This window comes from Populus euphratica, unplaced genomic scaffold (assembly GCF_000495115.2).
Source record: "Populus euphratica unplaced genomic scaffold, PopEup_1.0 scaffold269.1, whole genome shotgun sequence".
NCBI classification, from domain to species: domain Eukaryota; kingdom Viridiplantae; phylum Streptophyta; class Magnoliopsida; order Malpighiales; family Salicaceae; genus Populus; species Populus euphratica.
In genome coordinates, this window is record NW_011500150.1 from 170478 (window position 1) to 188310 (window position 17833).

Here is a 17833-nt window from a genome sequence, read left to right on the forward strand (position 1 = left end):
CAAAGCTCTTTTATGGGCCACCTCGACACACATGCCTCGCCACTATGCTTAGGGTAACGAGACACATCAAACACCACCCTGAAAAGTAGTACTCGGTTCTGTTTTGAAGCCGCATGCACCACCTAAATGTCTTAGACGACGCCTACCTGCTGGAATGTGCTCAACATGCGTAAATCATTTCTAAATATAAATAATAATTTACATATATATAAATACTCAATCATCCATAAACCCACATGATATTTACAAAAAATCCATATGGAAACAATGAAAACACCTTACATGTAGCCTTGTTTTTTGTTGAAACTCAATGGTAATTTTATGTTTGAATTGTTTTGATAAAAGAAAAGGATGGAGAAGCTCCTTAACAATTGCATATTTTTACTTTAAAGGCATGGTTGTATCTTCACTATTTTTTTATTAAGACAAAAGAAACCCTCAACACAAACATTAAAATTTTGTGTTTTAAAGGGCAAATCAATATTTATATTATAGCTTAAAAAACTCAAACAAATCATTTGTTTTCTTAATCATTCTTTTAATACTAAATATGTCTCATGCAAAAGACAATCCCACCACTGTTTAACAAGTTTTTTTAATCAGAATAGTTATGTTTTTATATTGATTTAATTCATAATAATTTGTATCTAAATAAATAGTAAACCACTCAGCTGTTTTAATTTTTTTTTAATATATTAGACCGTTCAGATAAATAAAACGGTACTATCAATTGGTACAACCCCCACGAGACAACCAATGCTTTGAAGTCGTGTTCATTGCTCTGAGTTGACAAGACTACAAATGGATCCTACATAAAAGACACTGAAAATCATCGCTTGTGTGGAGTTTTTTTGAATGTTACTTTCTTCGGGGATTATCTTCGTCTTATTACAGTTTCTTCAGTCTTCTTTACCTCAAATTGCTATGCATAATTTGAAAGTAATTAACGTGCATGTCACCACAAACCCATTATTAATTTAGCTGATCGCTTAGGTCAGGATGAGTCACAAAATAAGACATGCTAGGCTATCTCATCAATGATATAAGAACATCTAATAATCATCAAGTGCTTTGGAGATAAATAATGAAGTAAGAGATCGATGCTCTACATAATAGTTAGATGATAACTCGTGACAGAAGAGACAACTTGTATAGAAGCTGCAAAACTTGTTTTCCTAGAGAGTTGAGATCAAATCACATGGTTTGAAGCATTTCATTGTACACTACAAGCTTAAGTGGCATATGTTTTAGAATTAATCAACTAATATAGGCAACCTTTTCTCTTTTCTATTTACATGTCGAACAAAAAAAAAAGAAGAGTAGAAGACTAGAGAGCTTGGCTCCAAGTTCACAGCTAGCAATGATGGATGATTTGCTTGATTGCTCTTCAACTTCACGGAGATGGTGCCAAGCTCCATAATTAAGCTTTGGCCTAGTCATGCCAGCAGAGGAGCATGACCACACATCTCCTGATAATGTAGAGCCTGCCTTTCTGTTGTCTAAGGTACCCTCCAAGCCTTCTGCATGACATCTTTTTCTTGGACTCTTCCATGGTTGCTTGGCTCATCATCTTCATGGTTTTCGTTTCTTGAGAAGTACTTGCACTTAATTTTTTTGCCTTTTCAGAAAGAAGAAGAATGCACTTGAGAACCACAAGTAGCAAAGCTTTTAGTGAGTGAGTTATGGATGGCGAAGAAGACCTAAGGCAGCTCCTTAAAAGAGTGTGAAGTGGGGTCCTCAGCTCCAGAGAACATGCACCTAGGCCCCCACACACGACCAAACTTTGATTCCTCTATCTTTCTGCCACATCATTCTCTGTACCAACATTTATGTGGGTTATCAACCACCTAGACAATTGGTCGGCAATTTTGATAACTTCTTGATTAAAAAAAAAGAAGCAAAAATTGAACCCCAAGTCTTGTACTTATATATTTGGGATATTGCTGCATTCCGTGGGTGTTTCCATTTTTACAATTCGGTGAAGAAACTATGATGTTTTCCCTTGTCATGTCCTCTGACTGCAAATTGCATATGACCTAGTGCCTTATAATATTACTGTTCATCACCATCTCTCCGGCACCGCACGTAGCATTTAGCACAGAAACCAAGAACGTTTTGTTCCCTGCCCCTAGCGTCTCAAGATGAGTTAATTTGTCAGTGAAATCGTTCCTTTCACTCTACTATTATTAGTTACTCACCTCCCTGCCACCATAGCTCCCACCTAGAAACCATTTCAAATATATATATCAAATAATAATCATTATTTCCAAAACATCAACCTATATCATTGGATTTTTGGTAATTTGAAAATTAATAAATTATTAACAAGTTGAGACTTAAGAGTTGTAACCCTACATAGTTCCAGTTTTAGTGGATGTTCCCCCTTATAAGTGGAGTTAAGTTAATTAACAAAGAAGAAACAAGGGGACAACCTTGGATTTGCAATCTGGCTATGTCAAGAATGCTCAAAACCCAAGAAATTGCCATAGAATCTGACTTCTTAAAACCCAGCACAGAAATTAACTCCTAAGTAAATCTAATCAATAACAAAACAAAGCATAATCCCACATGTTTTGTCTCCTGCTACTTCCGTATCGTTGGTCTCTATCATTCCATACTTGAGGAATCTACACTCAATTACTATCAACTCCTAGCTTAACTGGGAAGAAGAAGGAGTCGAGCCAGAGCCAGATGCCTTGTCGCCGGGCCAATCCCATTTGACTGCTACCAAGCCCTTTCTAATCATCCAATATTAGATTAGGAGGACCACTAGATTTTGAACCATGCTCAAAGACTATGATTTTCTATCCCATAAGTCCACCTAGTTTGCCTTAATGCAAATTAGATATTAAAGAACTTCTAAATTCGAATCCATTCAAGATTCTCTTTCAGCTTAGCAATAAAACAAATTTCGAGGAACTGGTTGCCACTGTGCTTGATTTTTTTTTTTCCTTTTCTTTCAGTCGCCCTGGATCAAGATATTTACTAATACCAGATAATTTATATGCTGTCACGACCCACCAAAGAACACAATCATATAATGGCCAATTAACAGGAATATCACAGTTGGCCAAACCTAATAAAATATCATAGCCTTATCCAATGGTATGTTCTTGGCCCATGCATGGAAGATAAGACTTGCATTAAATCTGTATTATCAGTCTTGTTGGGGAGGCTTCTTGGGGCCATCATGAACAAGATTCCCATGAGGTTAGATAACAAGGAGACAGTCCTCTACTAAACTAATCTTGAATTCTAACACCATTATCAAAACAATGGACCAGGTTTTTGTCCCAAACGTTGCTTACTATAGCTTTGTTTCTGCATAATATTGTAAAAAATTACAAACTTGTATTGTACATTGAAGACATGCTTACAGTAGACAACTTGATTTTTGTTTTGTGTCTTTTTGAGTTTCAGGAGGAAAAAAAAATGCTATTAGATAATAATATAAATTATATTTTAAAATTTTATATAATAATTTAAGTTATTGAGTTGAAATAGTTTTTTAATATGATATCAAAATTTTAATAATTAAATATTTACGAATTTGAATTTTATCATTTTTATTTATTTGATAAAAATTAAATATAAGGTAATATGAATCTATATAAATTTTTTGAAAAAATATATTAAAAAATAACATAAATTATATTTTAAAATCTTATTTAACAACTTAAATAACTTAAATTATTAGATTATTAGATTAAGATGATTGTTTGTAAGTTGTTGTCAAGCACCTCTTGTTTTACATTTACTCTGGCAAACAACTTGGATATCGTATCTTTGTCTTGGTTAATTCAAGGATTACGATCCGGACATCAAGTATATTGTAGGGTTCACTGAAATTAGTTTATTTTACTCATGTTTCAGGCTAGATGAACTCGAATTAGGAGCTGCACCTTTATGTTATTAATGAGCTTCTCTGCTTAACCCCATAATCTGCAGCCATGATCGTATCTTTGTCTTGGTTTTTTCAAAGATTACGCATCTCCTCTGATGTTTCCATACTGTAAGGTTCATTGGATTAGATGAGTTCATCATGTTTTGGGCTCAATAATTATGGATTAAGGGTTACGCATACTGATCATGCAGCCATCATTTGCAAGATACGGTCCCATATCTTGCAAATGACCGGCTAAGACCATTAATGGTGACCTAGAAAAACGTTGTGGATAAATATTTTGAGCGGCAAGTAGTTTTTCCTGAAACTAGGCTGTGAAGGCTTAGTGCATGTGGTTCTTTGTATGCAGCTTAGGATTAGAACTAAGAATCTTTCGAATTATTTAAAATCAATGAACAAAAATCCCCTTCTCCCATTTCTATGAGATACCAGTCCGATTCATAGATGTGGACTCGAGTTGCTTATCATAAAGTCATTAATTACTTTAGAAGAAGGGTATTTTCTCGTTTTGTTTTACCCTTTAGACGATAGAAGTTGAATCCTCAGAAAGGAGCTTGAAAGCACAGAAAGCAGGCATGGAGGGAAAGATGGCGGGGGGGGGGGAGGCGTTGCAAACCATGAAACCCCCCACCTCCCAACCAACAGGAAAAGAAGAGAAAAAAATCTTGAGATCCTGTTTGCTGTAGGAGATCCCCTTTTATGTCAGATTATATGCATTGAACAATTATATTATGAATCATAATTTATTGATCATCGTATGCCTTTTCTTCTTCTATTTCTTAATAATGCGTTGCCTTTGTGCTGTTGCCTTTTTCTCCTTTTTTATAGTCAAGCAATAATTATGAATGTAACAAGACGAGTTCAAGTCGTGTCTTTTTCAGTTGGTGGACGAGAAAAGCACAAGACAGCAGACAGTGTGTGATAATTTTACCTGACCAAAATGACATGCAATTGTCTTCGGTTTGTGGCATCATCATGGGCTGGCCACTACGGCTTTGTATGTTTGGGCTTCTTTGCCTAAAATTAATTTTGGTAAAAAAATCTCAGGCCCACCATATCAAAAATTAGTATATGCCAAAAGGCCCACTTCTCATATTTAACCCAAGTTTGGTTTCAAGTAACTAAGTTTAAAAGAAGAAAAAAAATTGCGTGTTTTTTAAATTATTTTAAAATTTTTTATTTGTTTGCTTGAATTTTTTTATTTTATATTTTTTTGATAAATTAATATTAAAAATATTTAAAAATATATATTTTCTCAATATATTTATAAATAAAAAACATATCAATAACTTTGAAGTCAAATAATTATAAAATTGCATCGATTGCATCAGTCATCATTGGAGGCAACAATGAAGCGCAGTGTGTCCGTAATGCCCTTGTAACTTTGAATCATAGAATTGGAGAGGTTGAAAAAATAAAATACAAGAATGAAAGGCAATATCATGAGACAGTCATCTACTTGATATATCATTATCAATGAGTGGTTGGGTTAAGAAAACAAAATATCTAAACTTCTTTGTATTATTTTTTTTTAATTTATATGGAATATCCGAGTTAACTTGCGTGTGTCTTGACTAATTTTTACAGATTCTAAAATTAACAACCATGTAAGCTTTTAGTAGCCATCAATATTAACAATCACAAGAAAAATAAATTTTTCAGTCCCAAACTTTTATCATTAGATCACCTACTAAATAGTTATTTTATATAATTTCTTTCTTGTATGAGTATTGTTCATTTATTTATTTTAATTTTCGTAGTAATTCTTTTAGGTAAGTGGTTGGGGAAGAGTGTGGGATGTAATTTATATTGAGGGGAAAAATAGGGTAGCGAATTAATATTTGACTTTTTTGATAATGGACACATTTTGGGTAGAACAAAACGCAAAGGAGGATGCCCATTGTGGGATGGAGGAAGCAGTACTTAGATTGCTTGTAGATCCTAAGTTGCAAATAATTGGCTTTCTGGTGATGGTTGAAAACTTGAACCTTGGGTTCATTCCTTCACCATGCTATAGACGTTACAATCTTTGTGTCAATGGTATAATAGTTTCCCTTTCTCCTCTCCTTTTTTCCAAGTGGCAAAGTAGAATTGGTCAATAAAGAACTAGCTGAACATTTAATTGCATTGAATTAAATATTTGATGCAAGAAGTTTTTTATTTTTGCATATCTGAACTCGCTTGATCCTTTCTGCCAAAACATATATATTATTTGTTTTTATAAGAATATTAAAAAATAATATAAATTATATTATATAATTTTATCTAACATTTTAATTTATTGATTTAAAATAATTTTTTAATATAATATTAAAATCTTGATAATCAAGCAATCATGAATTTAAATCATATTTAATATCTTACCTTATAATTTAAATTATTATATTAAATTAAGATAATACATATTTTATTTTGATAGTATCTTATTCTTGATTTGATATGTGCCTCTCAAATTGTTTGTGTTTTTATTAACGTTAGCTTCATCATAACATGTGTGTCTTGCTTTTAACTTGATTGGAAATGCTTACGGGACTTCCTTAACTTGTCGCTTTTCCATTGGGGTGTAAAACGTCAAATTGTCTTGTTAGGTAAGTTGAAAATTAGAGATTGAAATAGGAAGTGAGAAAATATATAAACAATAAATAAAAGTGCAAATAGAGAGAGAAATTAAAAGAGACGGTTCTGTAGAGGGAGAGAAAAATAGTAAATTTTGGAGTCAATTTCAGAATCATTAAGACACTAAACTTCATTTGATAATGTCAGTATCAGAATCTCTTTTAAGGTGTTATATGTTCTCCAAGTAATATCTTTGCTGACTGGACAATAGTATAGTGCTGAAGTTGGTTCTAGGTGTTAGGTTTGAGGGTGATCTCTCCATTGATGCAGTCGCTAATTGGCTTGCAACAACAGTGCTGAGTTTACCTTGCTTTTTGTACTATTCAGCGGAATCACTGGTAATTCAAGGCACTCACTATCATAATTATTTTAGATGACGTTTTGTTTTTCCTTCTTTCGATATTAGGGATACTCGATGTATTTCTACTATTTTGGCAGAAGAAAAAATCAATGGATGCCATGTAAAAATCAATGAGCTGAGGATGGATCTTCTTAAGGTTGAAGATTGATGATTGGATGGAGTGAATTTGAGTCCCCGGTCCCCTTCTTGACTATGACTAATGGAGATGTGGTTTGATAATGCACCGTTTCCTGTCCTTAGTAGCAGTGATCATTGTTAGTTCTTTAAAATTAATACTTTTCTTGAAGGTTTTAGTCATCTAAACATGGTGTTTTAGTAGGGATCTTCATGTGAGAAGAAAGAGAACACCTCTTGGTATATTAATATTACTCTCCTTTCTTTCTTTTTCTCTTACAAGTGGGAATCCTCCATCGGTGTTCGACTGTGGTTGGATGGGAAGCTTTGCATCCATCTCGGCTGGTTTGATTCAAGCATCAAGCTTAGTACATAGCCATCACGGGGTTAAAATCTGTCAGGGTGTACGCTAATGAAAAGCATTGTTGGATAGTAGCTACGGGATGGCAGCTCGTGTGACAGTAGCAAAAATCGACAATGTATGTGCAGCAGCACACAACAGCTAGTGCAATAATATGCTAATGAGTATTGAGACTTATGCGAGGATTGTCCAGGGCTTGACGAAACAGTGCTAGGGTGATATAATGAGACGGTGGGGAATTCAGCAATACTGATGAGATCAACAACGTCGACAAAATCAACAACAAAAGCTGATGATAAGACTGGACAAGAGGCAATCCTAGACTTGACGTAAACACTACTGGTAGGAATGGCAACATGCATCAACAGTGGCATCATGCATGAGTGTTGGTAAATTTGGCAGTAGTGTACGTCAACGATTCAGTAGGGCATGGTTAAAGTTCGGCAACAAATCCAAACTTGGATAGCGGACGATCCAAAGTATGCGAAGTAGTTATACTGGCAGCATGTGTGCTAACAGTGGACAGTTGACCTATAAGAAAACATGTCAATGCAGTTACAGTAGTTTTTGGAGCAATTATTGGCAATTGCAGTAGTTTTTTATGTGGGAAAAAAGTGATCAGAATATGGAATAATGGGCCACCTGTGCAGGAAGTTAGGGATAGTTTCTTTATGTAACTTCTATTGTCTTGTACATTGGTAGGTTGTAAAAACGTGTAGCATGTAAACTGAGGCAGATTGGAAATGTGCAATAGCACATAAGATGGACCTTTTGTAATCCTATAGTTGAGTTAATGAAAAGGTTGAGACTTATTCCTATAATTTATTGTGTTCTATATTTTGTTTATATTCATTAGTGTTATTTCGCTTGCTTGTAATATTAAGGATACCAAGAGTTTATAAGACAAATTAGTCGTAGGTAAAACATGAGTGAATCGATGAGGAAAAAGCTGAGGCTAGAAGGTCTAAACTATATTGTGATGATGTGTGTTTTTATGTTAAAAAATTGACCCGTAACAATAGTCATGTTGATGGAAATTGAATCTTCTTTTTCACCATGCATTGTATTCTTTTCTTCTTCTCTTATTATTTTTTATTTTTCTAGTTCTAGGTTTTAATCATTTATAATCATTTAACTTTTTTGTTTTATAAATTATCCTGAGATTTTGTTTTCGTTGTCATGCCAAGTATTGATTCCAGTCCTGCCAATGACATTGAAGAAAGCACTTGATTAGTCAACTTGAGAATATCATCAAGCACTTATCTAAATTTGATGAGTCCACTTGAGAAGCCGATAGTGAAGTCACATTTGATCCATAATTTTGGCTGTTAGCCCTTTAATATTACCCTCCCCACCTTGAGAAAATAGCTATTTCCAATCAAAAAAAAAATTTTAAAAAAAAAAAAACAACTTATTCATCATAAAATTGCAATAAAAAGAAATTAATCATTGTAAAAATTGCTAATCTTGAGAACTATATTTGCAGATATTTTAAAAGCAAAATCATTCGAACTCCTCGCCCTTATTTGCAGTCCCATCAATCTTTTTAAGACCAATTGATACAAACTCATAGTAATGATGAATTCTACTATACTTCAATCACAAATTTCGTGCGAGTAATAAGTTGTTACGCTTTGGTGGGATTTTATAAGAACTCCTCCTTCCTTTAGCAATCTAAAATTTAAGGCTACATAAAAAAAAGTTTTTTATAATTTTTTATTTAAAAATATATTGAAATAATATTTTTTTATTTTTTAAAAAATATTTAAAAATATAAAAATAATAATTTAGAAAAATCAAAATGGAGAGAAACGCTTCATTCCAAACGGCCTTTGAAGTCTATTCCTTGCTGCCTAATTTAATACCAAGTCTTCCCAGTGGTCATAATTCTTCAAAGGAAGATTTTGGTAGTTACATGTTAGTTTCTAGTGGTTGGATAGGGATGGGAAATATGAAGTTAATCTTTAAGCAAATCTCAAAATATCAGGTCAAAATATCATTAGTTTCTATCTATTGTTTGTAGAATCCTTTAACTCACTTGGTAAGTGATAAATCGTTCTCATCTACACAATTCAAACAAAAAAAAAAAAAAAAAATCTCTGCTTCTTGTCATGGAGAAGGCAGCAAAAAACATTAGAAGATCAATCCACACCTTGCTGAAAGATTTCCACTATTTCACCAGCGTCCCAGCAATCCTATTGCTTCCATTCTCATCTTCAATTCTCGTCTCACTATCCTTCTATCAACCTTGTTCACTGACCAGATCAATTTTTCAAGGCAAAAGAGTTTCTCTTCCTGTTCTAGATCTTCCTCAGATGATATTTGTCCTTGTTTTTAGTCTTCCACTTGCACTGTCCTCTCTTGTCCTAGCAAAAGCATCCATCATTCAATCTCTAAATCACCATAAACATGTTTTTTCACTGTCTTGTTCGTCTCCTGTGTCACTTTGTTACATGCCTCTAGTCTTAACCTGCATTTGCAATATAATCCTTACTGTAACCATTACCACGACAACCTTGTCGTTCCTTGTCGAAGCCTCTAGTTTCTTTAAAGGTCTATTGATTCTATCATCCATCAGGCCTTTCTTCGATCTGGCAGCGGGGATTGTTTTCTACATGGTTTTAACCAATACCATGGTCACGTGCAATTTAGCCCTGGTTGTTGCAGGTATTGATAATTGCACTATATACAAGTCTCTTCGTAAGGCTTGCTTGTTGAGAAAGGGTACAGATTCAATGGCTTTGTTGTTGGCTCTTCCCATAAATCTAGGTCTCGTTGCTACTGAAGCCTTGTTCCGATACCGGGTTGTAAGAGCTTATGATCCTGTCTTTGGAAGGTTTAGTGTGCCTATGGTCTTGGAGGGATTGTTGATTGCTTATCTGTTTTCCCTTCTAGTAGTTCTTGACACAATTTCCAGTTACTTGTTTATCAGGAATTGTGATCCAAAAATTGGGAGAGAAGGAGCAGAAATATGTGTTCAAATTGAGCCTGTCAAAGATGACAGTGGGATTTCTGATGGTTCACAAGGACTAGAGATGGTGTTCGTAGACTGAGTTTTTATGGACCAACAAAGTTACTCTCTGAATTGTACATGGGCTGAGATTTTGAGAAAGCTCATTCATTATTTACACCATGTGTTCTTGCCAATTCATCAGGGAAAAAAAAGGCCTCTCTGTTATCATTTCGATCAATGGAACTCCTGTATTTTCAATTTCAATCAATTGAGTACAATTTACCAGAAAATCAATGAAGATACTGCTCAATGAGGGTGAGGATGGTGGGAGTGAATGATAAGACAGGGTTAAGGGCCTCCCAGAAGCTTCCTTCTCTATTTGGCAAAGAGGGATGCAAGAGTTAAAAGGAAAGACCTTACACATGAATCCTATCAGAATAAAGTTTCATGTTTTGGAACTGCCAATTCCAATCAAATCATATAGATCCGTAAATAGATTTGTACATATAGCCACTTGCTAGTTGTTTCTCGGTTGTATCTTTTTTCAGGGAATATGGCTCGCAATTCTTCCTCCACTGAAGTAGAAAATGCTCAAGTTTTCCGTTCTCAAATGAGGTCGGAAACTTATCAGCAACAAGTCGACACGAAGTGATTCATCATGCTGAAACATGAGCCGATCGAGATTCCAACATGCATAATCAGAAGGAAAAAACTTTCACATGGCAATAGCAAACTTCGCTTTACCCTTCCTATAAGAGAAGAGAGCTTAGGATACTTTGATTGAAGAACTTTGACTGTTATTTTACTCATCTGTAGAGATAGGGATCTGTTCGCCTTCAAAGTAGAATTCAACTATAACTAGGATCTCATGGAAAGAGAGTGGAGTGACTGAATACTATACTCCCAGTCACTCCACCATGTTCGTTCATGAGGATGGTGACAGTGAGTGATGATATTAACGAAGAGTACAAGGTAATTTAACGATAATGATTCGAATAGAGGAGAAGACTCCTTATTTGGCTGCATAAATTTCTAATTTTGGCAATTTTTACTCAATTAGCTGAGATAGAAAATACAAAAGGCTCATTTGAATAATTAACAATAGAGGAGCTCTTTCGACAAATTGGTGAAAACACAATATGCAAGTAACGAGTTCATAGCTCCGAAATTTTATTTCAATTACGCAACAGCCGATCCAAAAATAAGTAAAAGCATAATGGATATCACATTAAAGACAATGTAAGATTTCACTTTTTTATCTGATGACAACAAATCGCGGTTGTATAGGTTAACTCTTCATGTTTAAGTTGCACCCCACTAGATTCTATGTAGAGTTTACAGCGTGGCGAGTTTGCCCAGTTAACATCTCGGAACTCAGTGCTTAGGGAGCTAGGTTTTACTCACTTTCAAGCTCCGTTTCTTCATTCCTAGATCTCACGCAAGCCTTATTGCCCCTCATTTCTTTTGCCAGCTCTTGTATAGAACAAGAAGTGCCTCGCTCCATTTTACCTGCAAGTATCTCGATGTGATCCAGGAGTCCAAACCCTATTAGCCGGTTTCTCAACATCTCAACGGTAGAAGCATATGGCGGTATTCCTTCGTCAATCATTGTCTCAAAGTATCTGCATGCCTCCTCTAGTTTTCCCTTCTTCTTGCACAAACCATGAATCATGACAGCATAAGTTGAGACTGAAGGATAAAATCCCCTCTCGCCCATGCTCTCCCAAATTTCAATTGCTCTATCAAATCTTCCTACTCTCACAAGCAATTTTAGCAACATGTTGTAACTATGCCGATCAGGCAAGCAATTATCTTTAACCATTCTAGATATCAACTTGGTTGCCCTATTAACCTCTGAGTGCTCACAATGGTAAGCTAAGATTGTATTGTAACTCCATGCATCTGGGCTAACTCCCCTCTCAATCATCTCATGCAAAAGTTGATAAGCATCTTCCACCTTTCCATTCTTGCAAAGTTTCTTGATAATACAATTATAAGTGAAGACATTTGGTACGAGATCGTATCTCTTCATTCTATCGAGCACACTGAAAACAGAATGAATATTGTTTGCCTCGCAATATGCACGAATAAATATGGCATAACTACATGCATCAGGCTCAACTCCATGTGAAGCAATTTCTCGAAACATCTTATACGCTTCATCAACATTCCCTCCCTTGCACAAAGCTTCTAACAAGCTATTATATGCAAGCACATCCAAGGCACATCCTCGGCCAAGCATCTCATCAAACACCTTACGCGCTGCTACTGCTTCCCCAATGTCACCCCACCCCCTCACCAAAATGCTATAAGTTTTTGCTTTAGCCTCGAACTTATGCTTAACTCTATCAAAAAACTGCTGGGCACATTTCACATGCTTGCATTTGCATAATACATATAAAAGTTTATCAAGATCATCAACACTGGGCCTGAGACCAAACTCAGCCATTCTATCAAACGCACGAATAGCATCACTTGGCAAATTAGCTCTGCTATAAGATCTAAAAACAAGCCAAATAATTTCTTGGTTTATCTCGAAATCATGAGATTCTCTCATTTCAATCAAGAAATCCCATAATATTGCAAACTGCCTGCTAGTACCTAATATATCCACCAAAATGTGATAGCTCTCTTTGCTATGTTCAAAACCTGGAATCCTTTTAGCCCAAAGAAAGAATCTGTGGGCTGAGAACCCAAGATTCTTGCAACGTTTTAAGACTTGTTCTACCAAGTTTGTGGATATTTTTGAAGAGAATGCGGTTAGAGAGGTCTCCAAGTCATGGTGGGGGTTTCGTTGGTCGCTGAGAATGCGAGATATCTCGTTCACAAGGCCTGGTAATGGTGGATTTTGGTTTAGTGGAGTGAGAGTAGAGAGAGGATGGCCATGACTGTGGGATTTGGAGGTACAGCGAGACTGGAAGAGAGAGTGTAAGGTTCTCGTTTTTGAGGTGAGGAATCTCATGGCCATTTCTTCTTCATCGAACAGTGCTTTCGTGGTGCCTGAAGTCGATAAATTTTTAGTATTTTTCTTTTTTCTGTGTGAGTTTTCCATGTTGGACTTGGACCTGGAGATGAAAGCCCATTGACTCATTAGTCTTAATTATTTCTTTTGAACCTTTCTCTTCTCAAATCCACCAAACTCCTGCCTAAATAAATGTCTTTGCTTGGTTAATTATTATCCATATCCTATTTTAATTAGTGTTATACTATATTGTATCCCGTGCAATAACGCAGGTAAAACCTTTTTCAACATAAAAAATAATATTATAAAACAAATTCGAGTGATTAGTTCAACTAATAATTTAAATAATATAATTAAAAAATGCATCTATTAAAAATAAACATATAAAAAATAACAACAAAAAAAATTGATATGAACCAAATCAAGATGATGAAACATACTGGAAGGTAAAATTAAAAAAAAAATAATGTAAACTTTATAATTATATATTAAAATAATCTTATAAAATATTGAAAAAAAAATATGGGTTTTAAATTAAATATATATGGAGCTCCTGATGGATAAGCTCTCCTATTAGGTTTTTTAATGTTATTATATGGATATTTATAATATTAAAAAATAATATTTAATATTTAATTTGTTAATGAGATTAATTTGTTTTAGTTTATTTTTTTTAATTTTTATAATTAATCTTAATATTCATGACTATTTAGATAAAACTAAATATCACCTATTTAGTTTAATTTAAAATATAATTGTTATATTAAAATTCATATAATATTTTTATATAATATTTCAAATTTATATAAACACATTACTACACCACAAACAATATATACAAAAATATATTCTTTCATCTGTTTTTTTTATTATTCTTTCAAAGATTTAAAGAGTTTAATTATATTATTTATCTATTGTCTGTGTATATAACAAATAAACATCTTAATCTTAAAAATAATATTTTATACCCCTACACCAACTCTTTATTTTTGTTACAATATATACCCAATTAGTTTACTAACAATTTAGACCAACGTACGCACGTCCAGCATATTTTTTCCAAATTCATAGAGAGAATAGCAAAATAGATAGTTTTGTTAGGTCGCATCACCAACACAAGGAGATCCACTAGTAAAAGAGAGAGGAGAGATCTCAGCGGGAATCTCAGGTGTAAAAAAATATGGATTTCATATAGTGAAAAAAGGGAATGAAGAACATCTCTTTACAATTGCTCCGATTCCATTTTTACTTGTTATTTTGAGTAATCCTGCGCAGAGTAAAATAGAAAGAAAGAAGGCCTTTGTTGACCTGTTTGCCAACAATGCCAATGAGGCTTTCTAGCTCGAAAGGGGAACCGATGAAGAGTACTTTCTTTGTAATGGGAAGGTTGCAGCCTCTGTCAAGCTCAGGATAGAGGTTGAAGAACAACCGTCTTCTCACTTTCACTTCGGCTTAAGCATTCTTTTCCTAGAGAGAACAGTTACTCGGGGGTTAGGATTTCATGTTTCCACCAACTCCATTCCTCAGCAAAGCAAGCCGATCAGCGCAGGCAAGCCACAAAGGGGAGGTGTTAGCTGACAAGCCCTTCTTCGTTTGAAGGGTCAATATTCAAAATAGAAGGAATTGAATGGCATCAAGTAATCAATAAGGAGGAAGGGACTTCCTACCAAAAAGGTCGTCTAGTCTATGAAGCTGAAAGCCAAGGATGTTAACTCTAAGAAGTTTAAGCCAGCCTCGAGAAAGAGAAGTTGAAGATTTTTTTTTTAATTAGTATGAGTATCTGCGTTAGCTTACATGCATCACGATTAATCTTATAAATCCTAAAGTTAACGACCATATAAATCTTCAATGACCATCATATAAGTAACTAAGGACTCGAATTTAAAATCATATAAAAAATAAATCTCTTAATCCTAAATTCGTATTATTCATGAAGTTGAAGATTTTTTACGAGGAAGGTTATCACTTTGTTTTCTTTTCTTGTATGAGAGCAAGCCTGCCTTAAAAAAAAAAAAAAAAAAAAAAAAGGTTAATTCTGTTTATCTTTATGAATGGTATTAAACCTGGTGGATGGACCTCCTAAGGGTGACTTTGGCCGTAAGGAAATCTCAAAGATGGATTGGTTGTGCCTATTTACCATTGCTCACCTTGTTTTCTCCCTTCTTTAAATTCACGATTTCAACGATTTGTTCCTTCATCCCAGACCTCGAAAGCGTTGATCTACTGCACTGACATGTACTTGTCCCTAATGCATAATCAGAAATGGCACATAAAATATTCTCATCACTGAGACGATTCTGCCAAAAAATAGAAAAAATGATCTAGATCGCTTGTTTCCTCGATGACTTCTGTTAATTATGGAAATGTCAGTCAGGTGGGAAATTCAAATCGTGGGAGCTCCAGAAGTTGGTTTAGATTGTCGTTGGCATCGTAAAAAAGGTTAGTTATGTGATGATATAGTTTTATAACGTGGGTTGATTGAAAAATTAAGTTTGAATGTAATTTTTATGGAGTAGTTTTTATATTATTTTTTAATTGAGTTTTGTTAAATTTTATTTATTTTTGTGTTTTAAAAGTATTTTTTAAAAAAATTAAAAAATTTTAATTTTTTACTTCAAAATAATTTATTTTTTTAGATTATTTTAATGTGTTATATCAAAATTAATTTTAAAAAATAAAAAAATTATTTTAATATATTTCTAATTAAAAAATACTTTTATAAAATAATCACAATAAAATATTTTTTTTTTTGTTACATATAAATCCCAACATTATTTTTACCAAATATATATTCAAACTTAAGTAATCATACTTTTTTTAAAACTTAATTTTTTTAAGCCATAACATAAAAACTATTTTAAAAACAAATATACTCATAATTGAGAAAAAAGAGGTGAGGTAGTGGCTGGTTGCGTCTAAGCACTGCGAATGATTTTTAATATTCTTAGGGATTTTGATGATAGTTCCTTCTTCAGCGAGCTTGGGATTGGCTACTGCGGTTTCTTCTTTCCTTCCTCTGGAAATAGCTGCAGTTAGGCCTGAAAGCCTTCATCGAAGAGTCGTGAACAAGCGAGAGACGAAGAAGTTCCGATCCCAGCTTCTTAAACAGGTGTTCACAATCCAGTGTATTCAATAGTAATGGAATTATGAATCTTGAAAATGAAAAGAACCCTTTTAGTAATTTTTATGATGCAATTGGAGCTTATCGCCAGAAAATAATCAATCATTGGGTCTCTGAAATAGTGTAAAAAGAATTGCCTTGAATCAACTTGGACTTGCTCTAAGAAAATCTAGGCATTTTGAATCCTTCATCTAGCCCTGCTCGCACGGGTGCTTCCCTCTAACCAGAAAGCTTCCTTACCGATGCGTTTTTACATCCCAAAGCTTTAGCAGATCGCTTAGCCTCATTCATCTTCGGCATTCTTTTTGGAAGTTTTCGGTCTTTGGGCAATTAAGGGATGAAAGATAAGCAGACATGTGATGTGAGTGTTGTGTCTCTTCCATCTGCTGAGGAAACAACAAAAGGTTCAAGAGTCCTTATGCTGTGCCTGTCTTGCGTCCTCTTGAAAAAGAAAGATCTCGGCGTACGTGTGTTTACAAACTTGCCATCAACAAGATCATGGTTTTCCAGAATTAGTGGAAGACTAACTTACAATTAGAGTGTCTAGAGCTTGTCTTCTTTCGTCAATCGATCCATATCTCCGTGAACAATCTAGTGCTCGTTTAAAAGAGCGGCTAGACGGGTCTGTCTTATTTTCATAATTAATGGATTTATAAGATAATTGTCTTTCTGGTTCGATAATAAATCTACTTCAAGATTGTTTATGCTCGGGGCTCTGGACAATGAACGTCCGGAGTCTCTTAAGTCTTAAGGAAGGATTAAACCACGATTAGAATGAATCGACTAGAAACTTCAAAAGTGGTTCTGTCAAATCCTGGATGACCTCATCGGAAATTAATAAAGCAATTTAACCATCCCTTCGTGGCAGCCGCTCCTTCTCTACTGGATTGGCCAAGGTGATGAAAGGTTGGAACATGGGCAAGGCTCCACGTTCTACATGACTCCTGTAATCGTAGAATAAATGCATCAACAGGATCTATGTATTGAGAAACTTTACGGGAAGATAAAGATGATGCATTTCATGTACGAGGTATCTTATCTAAGTATATCTATAAAATAAAAAATATAATTCAAAAGTAAAAAAACATATTATAAATAAACAATTAAAATTAAATTATAAATAATAATAAATAAACATGTAATTATCTAACTTATTAGCGCAGCTCCAATGAACGAGGAAAATGAAAAGCCAAATATTTTTTGCTATTTATTTTTCTTCTATTCACATTCCAACCGAAGAGCTAAATAAATAGCCAAAATGGCTATTTATTTTCTTAACGGTCATTTCTACATTTAACTATAGAAATGGCTAAAATAATAGCTGTTGGCCAACGACTATTTTTATAGCCGTTGGCCAACAATTTTTTAAAAAACATATAGAAGAAATCTTTTATAAATACATGAAGAAAAAACTTGTAGTTTTAAATTTTTGTATTGTGCC

At 34.2% G+C, this 17833-nt stretch overlaps 3 protein-coding genes across 3 annotated transcripts; 1 reads left to right on the forward strand and 2 right to left on the reverse strand.

The window, feature by feature from the left end:
* Nucleotides 1-1056: 1056 nt before the first annotated feature.
* Nucleotides 1057-1690, reverse strand: LOC105110917 (uncharacterized). The gene has a single exon (XM_011006121.1). The coding sequence runs from the start codon at nucleotides 1574-1576 to the stop codon at nucleotides 1433-1435; it is 144 nt and encodes a 47-aa protein (XP_011004423.1). The 5' UTR covers nucleotides 1577-1690; the 3' UTR covers nucleotides 1057-1432.
* An 8281-nt stretch (nucleotides 1691-9971) lies between these two features.
* On the forward strand, nucleotides 9972-10521 carry LOC105110918 (uncharacterized). The gene is made up of 2 exons (XM_011006123.1): nucleotides 9972-10192; nucleotides 10289-10521. Exons 1-2 carry the CDS (start codon nucleotides 9972-9974, stop codon nucleotides 10407-10409), a joined length of 342 nt encoding a protein of 113 aa, XP_011004425.1. The 3' UTR covers nucleotides 10410-10521.
* An 849-nt stretch (nucleotides 10522-11370) lies between these two features.
* Nucleotides 11371-13332, reverse strand: LOC105110919 (Pentatricopeptide repeat (PPR) superfamily protein). The gene has a single exon (XM_011006124.1). It carries the CDS (start codon nucleotides 13275-13277, stop codon nucleotides 11706-11708), a length of 1572 nt encoding a protein of 523 aa, XP_011004426.1. The 5' UTR covers nucleotides 13278-13332; the 3' UTR covers nucleotides 11371-11705.
* Nucleotides 13333-17833: the final 4501 nt, after the last annotated feature.

Coding starts and splice junctions, on each gene's coding strand:
- LOC105110917 (XM_011006121.1), bottom strand. CDS start 1,576: ATGAAGATGATGAGCCAAGCAACCATGGAAGAGTCCAAGAAAAAGATG.
- LOC105110918 (XM_011006123.1), top strand. CDS start 9,972: ATGGTTTTAACCAATACCATGGTCACGTGCAATTTAGCCCTGGTTGTT. Junction 10,193..10,288: donor TATGATCCTGTCTTTGGAAG/GTTTAGTGTGCC, acceptor CTTGTTTATCAG/GAATTGTGATCCAAAAATTG.
- LOC105110919 (XM_011006124.1), bottom strand. CDS start 13,277: ATGGCCATGAGATTCCTCACCTCAAAAACGAGAACCTTACACTCTCTC.